Source organism: Octopus bimaculoides, chromosome 23 (genome assembly GCF_046866305.1).
Source record: "Octopus bimaculoides isolate indiv1 chromosome 23, ASM4686630v1, whole genome shotgun sequence".
In the NCBI taxonomy this organism is placed as follows: Eukaryota; Metazoa; Mollusca; class Cephalopoda; order Octopoda; family Octopodidae; genus Octopus; species Octopus bimaculoides.
The window spans coordinates 35,631,829-35,641,828 of NC_142950.1; the positions used below are offsets into that span (position 1 = coordinate 35,631,829).

At 38.0% G+C, this 10,000-nt stretch overlaps 1 protein-coding gene across 5 annotated transcripts in view; it reads left to right on the forward strand.

The window, feature by feature from the left end:
• LOC106878307 (uncharacterized) overlaps positions 1-10,000 on the forward strand; it is a 154,438-nt gene that overhangs the window by 19,933 nt on the left and 124,505 nt on the right. For 3 of the 5 annotated variants that reach the window (XM_089340428.1, XM_089340432.1, XM_089340431.1), the window contains exon 1: positions 122-1,711. The exons of the other annotated variants lie outside the window; for them this stretch is intronic. In XM_089340428.1, the coding sequence (XP_089196554.1) occupies positions 1,582-1,711 (130 nt within the window). In that variant the 5' untranslated portion in view covers positions 122-1,581. Of the gene's footprint in view, positions 1-121; positions 1,712-10,000 lie in introns of those variants that run through there. 5 annotated transcript variants of the gene reach the window in all.

The following is a 10,000-nucleotide window of genomic DNA, read 5'->3' on the forward strand; positions in this document are numbered from 1 at the left end:
AACAACGGATTATTATTATTATTGTTGATATCGTTTATCGTTATTATTAAATAAAGGCAGAACTATTGTTGACATCAACTGTAACAGGGACCCTCTCAGTAAAGGAAGAGGAGGAAAAAAAAACGAGGAAGATAAAGATTTAGAGCTGAACAGAACAGGAAACAGGAGACAAGATAGAAAGATAAGGGCCTTAAATTGACAGGAACCAACTCCCCAAACAAAATCAAAATAGAATATTCGGAATGTGAAAAGAATATTGATGTTTTTTTCTTCGCAAACGATGCTTTATCTCTCTCTTTTCCTCCTCCTCCGTTGTTGTTGTTGAGAGAGATCTCTCTCTTTTCCTCCTCCTCCGTTGTTGTTGTTGAGAGAGAATAATAATAATAATAATAATGATAATAGTAATAACAAAAGTGTAAATGAATTATTTACAAATGGAAATTTAGCCAAAAGAACTCGAAGTGTGATGTTGTTTTAATATGAGAAGGAAAGACGAAAGAAACTGAATCCAGGAAAAGAATAGGGATAACGGAATAAAAGGATAAAGGAATATAATTATTAAGGAATGGAAGAAGAGAGTAAAAAAGGTGAAATACGTGAGAAGAAAAGAAAGATAAAAAGACGTTGATTAAGAAGAAAGGGAAGAAAAACTTGAAGGAAGAAAGGAAAGCAGAAAAGAAGAAGAGAAAACATAAAATACATATATATATAGAGAGAGAGAAAGAGATAGAAAGAGAGTAAAAGAGGTTGTTGGAATCGTAAAGATGGAAACAGACAACGAAATGTTGAAATAAATAAACGATCAACGGAGAGATAGATAAGAAGACACACTGAATACAAGAATCACGGAGAAACGTGTTAAAAAGAAAGAAAGAACAAAGAAAAATAAAAAGGAAAGAGACCAAAGGAAAAAGAAGAAAGACGAGTGTGTTTAGATAATGTGAAAGGTAGGGAAAAAATGAAAGAATGAAGGAGGCTTCGAAGGGATAGAATAAATAGGAAAAAATATAGAGATAATATGGGTAACGATTGATGGTGAGACTGATAGGTGGAGTAAATGATTCTTTGATGGAGAGATAGATCAATAGATTCAAAGAAATAACGAAGGAAAGGTTAAGGGAAGAAAATAAATAGATCGAAGCCAAAGCAAAGAAGAAAGAAACAGGGGAAAAATGAATAAAAGCAAAACAAAGGAAGGATATAAACAAGAAAGTACGAACGAATGAAAAAAAAAATTGATTGATGAGCAGACGACACAATTGAGGACAGAAAGAAAGGAAAGGTGGAAAAAAGAAGAAAGAAATAAAGAAAGAAAGAAGAAAGAGATCGTTTGGCAGAAAGAAAGAGAAGAGAAAGAAACGTGTATTAGAGAGGGGAAGCGGAAAAATTAAAGGAGAAGGGAAAAGCGACTTTGGATTATAAGAGAGAAATATTGAAAAGCAGACGACATAATTGAAGGGAGACGGAAGATATTAACGAAGAAAAGGTGGTAGGGATCCCGAATCAGACAGAAGCAGGTGTAAACAAGACAAAGGAACAAAAATTCCACATCCAAGGGTGCCGAGTGTGATTCATTTGTCAATGGATTTCAACAGTAACCTCATCAATAACGATAAAAGCAATGGCGAGGCGGCGGCGGTGGCAGCAACAGCAGCAGCAGAGGCGGCGCAGGTAGCGGCGGCTCGGAACAACAGGTCGGCAGATCTGGACGGTAAGTGGAGTCCCTTTGTGTGTGTGTGGGGGGGGGGGAGGCAAGCGTGAGAGTGTGTGTGTGTGTGAGAGTGAGCGTGGGTGTGCAAACGCACGCGTGTACGCGTGAGTGAACGCGTGTGTGTGTACGCCTGAGTGCGTGTATGCCTGTGTGTGCGTACGCGTGAGTGTGCGTACGAGTGAGTGTGGAGCGTGTGTGTGGCTGTGTACGTGCGTATGCTGCGTTTCATGAGTGAGTGTGTGTATATATGAGTGTGCATCATGTGTGTATGAGTGTGTGTATGTGGGTGGGTGTGCACACATGCTTGTGAGTGTGTGTACATGAGTGCGTGAGCACCTGTAATTGAGGGTACGGCCGTGTGCAGTATTCAGTGTGTATATATGTATGATTTAGTGAGAGAGAGAGAGAGAGAGAGAGAGAGAGAGAGCGTGTGTGTGTGTGTGTGTGTATCTACGGGCAGAATGCTTTTAATGTATATATGTGCATATTATCAGGTTTTGCGTATCTGCGTGTGGTTTGGGCGAAATGGCTTCTGTGTGTGCGTGTGTATTTTTGTTGCTTTTGTTTCAGAATGTTTTAAAACCTGACTCTTTGTAGTTGCGTTTCAGAGCGCGTGGGCTCGAACGCGCGCGCGCGTGTATGTACGTGTGTGTGTGTGTGTGTGTGTGTGTGTGTGTGTGAGTGTGTGAGTACGTGCATGCGAATGCTTAGAAATTCGCCCGGATTCGCATGCGTGTGCGTTATGTCGTTTTGTTTTACGTTGAACAGAAATGATTGAAATAAAGTAAACAAACGGACAGGCAGACAGGCAGGAAGGCAAATTGAGAAACGCGTTAAATAGACACACAGAGAAAGAGACAGAGAGACAAAGGGAAGAGACAGTGCGAGAGATAGATAGACAGACAGACAGATATATATATATATATCTTCGAAACGCCGGTGTTATAGCGGAGGTAGCTGATGAAGTAGAATGTTCTCTATGTGGCTTGTGTGTTTTCCCGTCTACGTTTTGTTTGCAATGTCCTGTACTCAGATATGCACCTATACATACAGGTGGATGTCGGTACGCACATACCTGTACGTATATATGCATATACTCATTTACTATTTGTTTATATATATATATATATATATATATATATATATATATATAGAGAGAGAGAGAGAGAGAGAGATGTACAGTGACAAGCAAATTGAACAGGTGGTAGATGGTTAGACAGACAAGTTGACGAAATATATCGATTATAAAGACGGTACATGTGTTAGAAAGAATAACAGCTATCTATCTATCTATCTATCTATCTATCTATCTATCTATCTATCTATCTACCTCTCTATCTATCTATCTATCTATCTATCTATCTATCTATCTATCTATTTATCTAATCTGTCTGTCTGTCTATCTATCGCCCCTCTCTCTGCGTTTGTCAAAGTTTTAACACTCAAGTGCATTTTCATCCCCCTAAACACAACTCTCTTAAACACACATCGACACACACACACACACACACACATTCACAAATATATACATTAATACATACATATACAGACATACGCACATATACATATATCATACACATACCACCACAAAAAAAAAACTGTATCTATATATATATATATATGTATATTAATGTACATATGTGTGTGTGTATGTATGTGTATGGGTGCACGCGTTTGCGTGTATGTGTGTGTGTGTTTGAGCGTATGCACTTATTCAAATTATATGTTGAGATTGAGAGAAAATATATTCATAAACACACACGCGTGTCCGCATGCACACACACTCACATATATTGATGCAAGTACGACATACCTATGCACACGCATGCAGACCTCTTTGTACGTATGTATATCCATTTGTGTGCATAAGCACGCGCCACGTGATTGTGTGTGTATACATACATACATACATACACATATATATATATATATATATATATATATATATATATATATATATATATATATATATATATATATATATATATATATATATATATATATATATATATATATCATATAAAGTGAAGGTACGTGGTTTAGTGGTTAGGGCATTCCGCTGACGATCGTAAAGTTGTGAGCTCAATTCTCGGCGACACGTTGTGTCCTTGAGCAAAACACTTTATTTCATGTTGCTCCAGTCCACTCAGCTGACAAAAATGAGTAGTACCTGTATTTGAAATGGCCAGCCTTGTCACACTCTGTGTCACGCTGAGTCTCCCTGAGAACTACGTTAAGAGTACACGTGTCTTTGGAGTGCTCAGCACATAAATTTCACGAGTAAGCTTTTCCGTTGATCTATCTGCATGATATTAAGGTCAGTCACACCTTCCTAGACAACATTTATTTTCAACAACGCACGGTAAAACAGAAAAAAGCAAACACCTAAACAGACTTTACACCGAGCACCCATTTGCAACTACTGGTATCAGTCCAAATGTCCACTGAAGGGCTTTTGCTTGTCAAAGCCATCAATTTGTAGGGAGGATGTCCACCCCACCCCCAACAGTGTACTGAAGGATTCGTAGTCGATGTAAAGTCTGGGAGCTAAACGGGATAGGGAGGGGTGATGTGCGTTCCCGAAGCGTCCAAATATAACGGGAAACGAAGCTGGAAAACTTCTGCTTCTCATCTCGTTTCATCTGGTGGCTTCGAGACAAGAGAAATGACTTGCTCGATATAACCTGTAATACTCCGGACACACATATGTAGCGCACAAAATCTGAATTTGTCTTAGTAAAAAATTCTACACAGCAAAAATGAACTTTACACTGCTGCCGCCAACGGAGCTCTATCTTGTATGTATATATACAAACATATATGTTTTGTGTATGCATATTGGAACATGAACATACATACATATATTCATATATACATATGCATATGTAAAAATATATATGTACATATGCGTATGTGTATATGTGTTTGCATATGTGCGTGCTGCATACACACGTTTATATATGTGTGTATGTGTATATGCAAATACACGAGAGAGTGGACAAACAAAAGGAAGTGGCACACAACACATTCGGTTGGAGTTACGTGTATTAAATAACAGTTTGATTCAGCTTCATATGCCTTCAAATTTCATGAGCATAGGACATGTCTACCTCATACATATATGAAAGAAACGTGGAGCGAATTTAAAAGACGGAGTTTTAAAGATGGCTTCTAGGTATTTAGGACTCCACTGGTCAGTTCAGTTCACGTGGTCAGTTTGCTTTCAAAAAATCAATAATTTTATTATTATGTCCACGTGAAGCAAACAAGATGCTGGAGTCACTGACGGTATCCTGCAGGATGGTATATTCAGCGGCAACAACTTTTAATACTGGATACTGCATGTCGTAGCGTAAACAAGATGTTGGTGTCATTTAGTCTTCATTCTGGGGATAATGCATTTAGCAACAACTGTTGTCACGTGGGAAACAATTAATTTGATGATGTCAGGTTATAAATGATTTTGCATGACTACCACAACTAAGCTGTAATCTCTATGAGCATCAGCAATTTTTAGACCCTGGTAATATATATGGACCAGTTAGTTACAGGGTGTTATATTCGGGTTATCGTGGGCTTACTTGCGACTGGGTGAGTATGTGCAGCTTCTCAGAAAAGCAGAGGCGGCAATTACAAGCTCAAGCAGAGTAAGGAGAATCCTTATGAAGGAGGATCCATGGCGAAGTCGTTTTGATCGTAATGAAGTCTCCAAATGAAAACGTACAGAGAAACAACGTTCTCTCAGTAACACAAACACACACATACATACACACACATGCACACAAACAGAAATACATACATAAACATACTCACCAACTTTATATGAGCAACACAAACAATATGAATACACATTCTTTATTGAAAATACCGACTGTTACATCCATTATAAAAGCTTAATTAAGAAATGTTCTCGCCCAGCACACACTATAACACCGTCTTTTCGCAAGATCCACTTTCAAATTCTATTCTTCTAGATTCTAGCTCGAAAATTCAAGTCAATATATTTATATCGAAGGATACAATCCTAGTCAGAAATTCAATAAAAATCTGTAGAAATTCTGAGAATATTAATCATTAGCGTTTTTCTCTTTTTCCTTTTTCCAATCGTGGCCACTTGTCCACCTGTCTAACCATTGCCCCGTTGAAGTTGTGTTAAGGGTTACCTGGACAGGTATTAAAGATGGGTGTATGATAGAGCGTCCAAAATCTCAAAGTTAAACACCTACAAACTGGGACTGAGACACTATATTCTGTAACCTGGGAAATTCTGTAGCCTGAACGTAGAATAAATTCTATCTATCTATCTATCTATCTATCTATCTATCTATCTATCTGTCTGTCTGTCTGTCTGTCTGTCTGTCTGTCTGTCTGTCTGTCGCATATGTATCTATCTATCTGTCTATTTATACACGCAGAGAAAGGATAGATAAAGATGTGTATATGCATATATATATATATATATATATATGAAGTAGAGAAATTTGAAAAGACAACACGAAACCGGTTATTTCTCAAAATACAATGTTTATATACCAAAAAGATTTTATAACATTTTTCTTACATTTTTCTTACATTTTTCTGACATAATTTAAATATATATTTTAACCATGTAACACAAGCCTTCTGTAGTTTTTTCACTCTTATTATCTTTTATATATATATATATATATATATATATATATATATATATATATATATATATATATATATATGCATGTATACACAGACACACGCATGCATGCGTATCTATATACGTTATATATAAGCATATGTGCGTGTATTTGTGTGTGTGTTGTAATAAGATCCACAAGTCTTGTGAAAAACAGCTACCTAGGGCTTCCTAGATGAAATATTAATTTAATTCGCCATTTTTCAAGCTGTTAACAAACCGTCTTATTTTCATCAGCTGGGAAAATAGTGAAATAAATTTAATATTTCGTCTAGAAAACCCTGGGTGGCGGTATTTCACAAAGCTTTTTGTTGTTTTTATTCTAATAATTTCTTTACTCTCTTAGCTGATCGATTGCTGTACAACTTGTTGAAGCCTCACCACATGATATATGTATATATATACACATATAAAGTATAGACACCTCAGTATTAGCCAAGTCTATTTCTGTCTCCTTCCAGTATTCTTTCATCTATCTTCATGTTTTACTCCATTTTCTTCTTGCGTTTCAATTCTTCTTCTTTTTAATATTCTCAATCTTTTACTTCCTGTCTTGATATTTTTTTTCAACATTTATCTCGAACTTTTCTCTGCACTTTCCAAGTGTTTTCACACCCCCCTACGCACACACTTCACTATCATCCCCTGAGTTTGTTTTCTTTCATTTCTCTCTCTATAATTATCTCCCCACCTCATTCTCTCATTCTCTTTATCTTTCTATCTAACCTAATTCCTATTTTTCTATGCATCTTTTTCCCCACATCTCTCTCCAAAGTCAAAACCCCACGTACCTCTGCATCTCCGTCTAACTGATTCACGTATGTCTCTAATACTTTCTTTCGCTCTCTTTCATCTCTCTCGGTACAGCTACTGCTCTCCCAATCTTTAGCACTCACCTAATCTTTAGTGCTCTCCTGTAAAAGAAAGATAAAACTCAACCAATCAATCAACCAATCAACAAACCCCCAAAAAATCTGTCTTTCGGCATCTTATATATCTTTTTCTAATATGGCAAATCCAACGAGGGGTCGCTGAAAATTTTCTAGCTTTGGGTAAAATCCAGGAGGATCAGTTGTGATTTTATTCAACATATTCCCCTCTCAGATTCACACACTTTTTTTGCAGCGGTCCTTCAGTTTTTGCTAAACCCTGTAAAAGAACTCGGAAGGCTGGTCCTCCAATCAGGCCTTTCGCGACACCCTTAATGCCAGGAACATTTAACATCCCCTTGTATAGTATTTTATCCCTTTTCCAAGTCTGCTAGGTGGTGGTGGTGGTGGTGGTGGTGGTGGTGGTGGTGGTGGTGGTGGTGGTGGTGGTAGTAGTGGTAGTAGTAGTGATGTGATTTTTGGACATGTCATGTGTTAGATGCACGTGGATTTACTAAACAGCAGCATTTTCATTTTCATCTTCAACTTCGTCGTCATCATCATCATCATCATCATCATCATCATCATCATCATCATCATCATCATCATCATCATCATCATTCCCATCATCCATCATCATCATCATCATCATCAGCAGCAGCAGCAGCAGCAGCAGCATCAAGATCATTACCATTATAACATCGCCACCTCCACCATCACCATCATCATCATCGCTATCATCATCTTCCTCCTCCTCCTCCTCCTCCTCCTCCTCCTCCTCATCATCATCATCATTATCATCGTCGCCATCATCATGATGAGTAGCAGCAGCAGCACCACCACCGCCACCCCCACTGTCAACATCTCCACACTTAGTGAAGGCGTTGTGTGTAAGTGCCAGTGGATTAATAATGGTGGACGGGTGAGGAGAAGACTTGTAAGGAGAGAGAGAGAGAGAGAGAGAGAGGGGAAGAGAGAGTTAGAGAGAGAGAGAGAGAAAGAGAGAGAGAGAAAGAGAGAGAGAGAGAAAGAGAGAGAGAGAAAGAGAGAGAGAGAAATGGCACAAGAGGTGTCGCAGCAATAATAGAAAACAAATCGTTTATTACACGACAAATATAATTATTTTCTAATATATCTTGATTTTATTTTTCGTAAATTAAACGGATAATTGTGGATCCACTTTAACAATACACATACATCTCTCTCTCTCTCTCTCTCTTTCTCTCTCTCTCTTTCTCTCTCTCTCTCTTTCTCTCTCTCTCTTTTTCTCTCTCTCTTTCTCTCTCTCTCTTTCTCTTAATATATATGCATATATCGGTGATGTCAAAGCAATTTAGAAACTTCGAAAGGGCGTAATAATTCGTAATTAGGAACGGTGAATCACGAAGCAAATAAAGCTACAAATAATTCGTATAAATATCGGGTTAAAAACCCTTTAGATAGAATATTGCGAAGGCTGCCCGTGGGACACGAACTTGTATCTTCTACAAACACGGCATATCCATCCATCCATCCATCCATACATACATACATACATACATACATACATACATACATACATACGTACATACATACATACATGTATGCATATTTATACAGAGACAATGATTCGAATAAATGGATAAGACCTTGGGTTTTATCTGTTCATTTGAATCATTGTCGTCTGCCTATCTGTTCACGTGACTTTACCCTTATGGCCACTCTTTACCCACGTGACTCGGTCGTCGGTGAAGATTTCGGAGTGTAAGTTCAAATCATCTGAGCACTACAAAGTGTTTTCTATATTGAGATTCTCACGATCTCATCTGTTGACTCTACATATTAATGTGTGTGTGTGTTGCTTGCTTGCTTGCTTCATTTTGACAGGTAACAACCGCCTCAATTAATCCACATCATTTCCGTAATCTCCATTATGTCACAGTGTTCTGAGATGACTTAAGACAAGCAATTGAGCTGCAAAGTTTCAAGCATCAATATTTGATATACACTTACGAGAGGGTGCTGAAGAGTTACTGGCTTTAAGGGTATCGCGAAAGGCCTGGTTGGAACTCTTCTTAGTATTGAACTGCAGCATAAGAAACTCAATCAGCAGAGATTAAGGGTAAACCTAGAGGGAAAATTCATTGCCTTCAAATCACAAAATCTGTCGTCTGAAGTCCTTTATGATGATATTCAATAATTACGGTGGCAGCATCATTCGTTGTCTCACATTTACTCAACCAGTATAACTGACTGAAATTTCTTTTGGAAACATTTGTTGGCGTATTACGAAGGCTGTAATGAATCCAAGTACCAGTCATGTACTCGGGTCGATATAAATGACTTGTCCCCTTTCCCCGAATGTCAGGCTTTGTGCCTATAGTAGAACGGATTATTATTATTATTATTATTATTATTATTATTATAAACTCTCTCTTCTGTATTTTTGTACTCTTAACTGGTCTCAGCCATTAGCCTCTTTCTATCGCTCTTTTTTCATCTAACATACACTCACGTGCATCCACCCACCCATTCACACAGACGTACACACACACACATATACACATACGCACGCACACACACTCACACACACGCACGCACAAACACACACATACGCACACACATCTGTAAACTAATTTCTAAGTCTTCTTCAGTTCAGATGTTAGAAACATTAGACTGGCGTCAGAAAACGTACAATTCTCCGTTCTTTGTAGTGTTGTTGTTGTTGTTGTTGTTGTTGTTGGTGGTGGTGGTGGTGGTGGTGGTCATGGT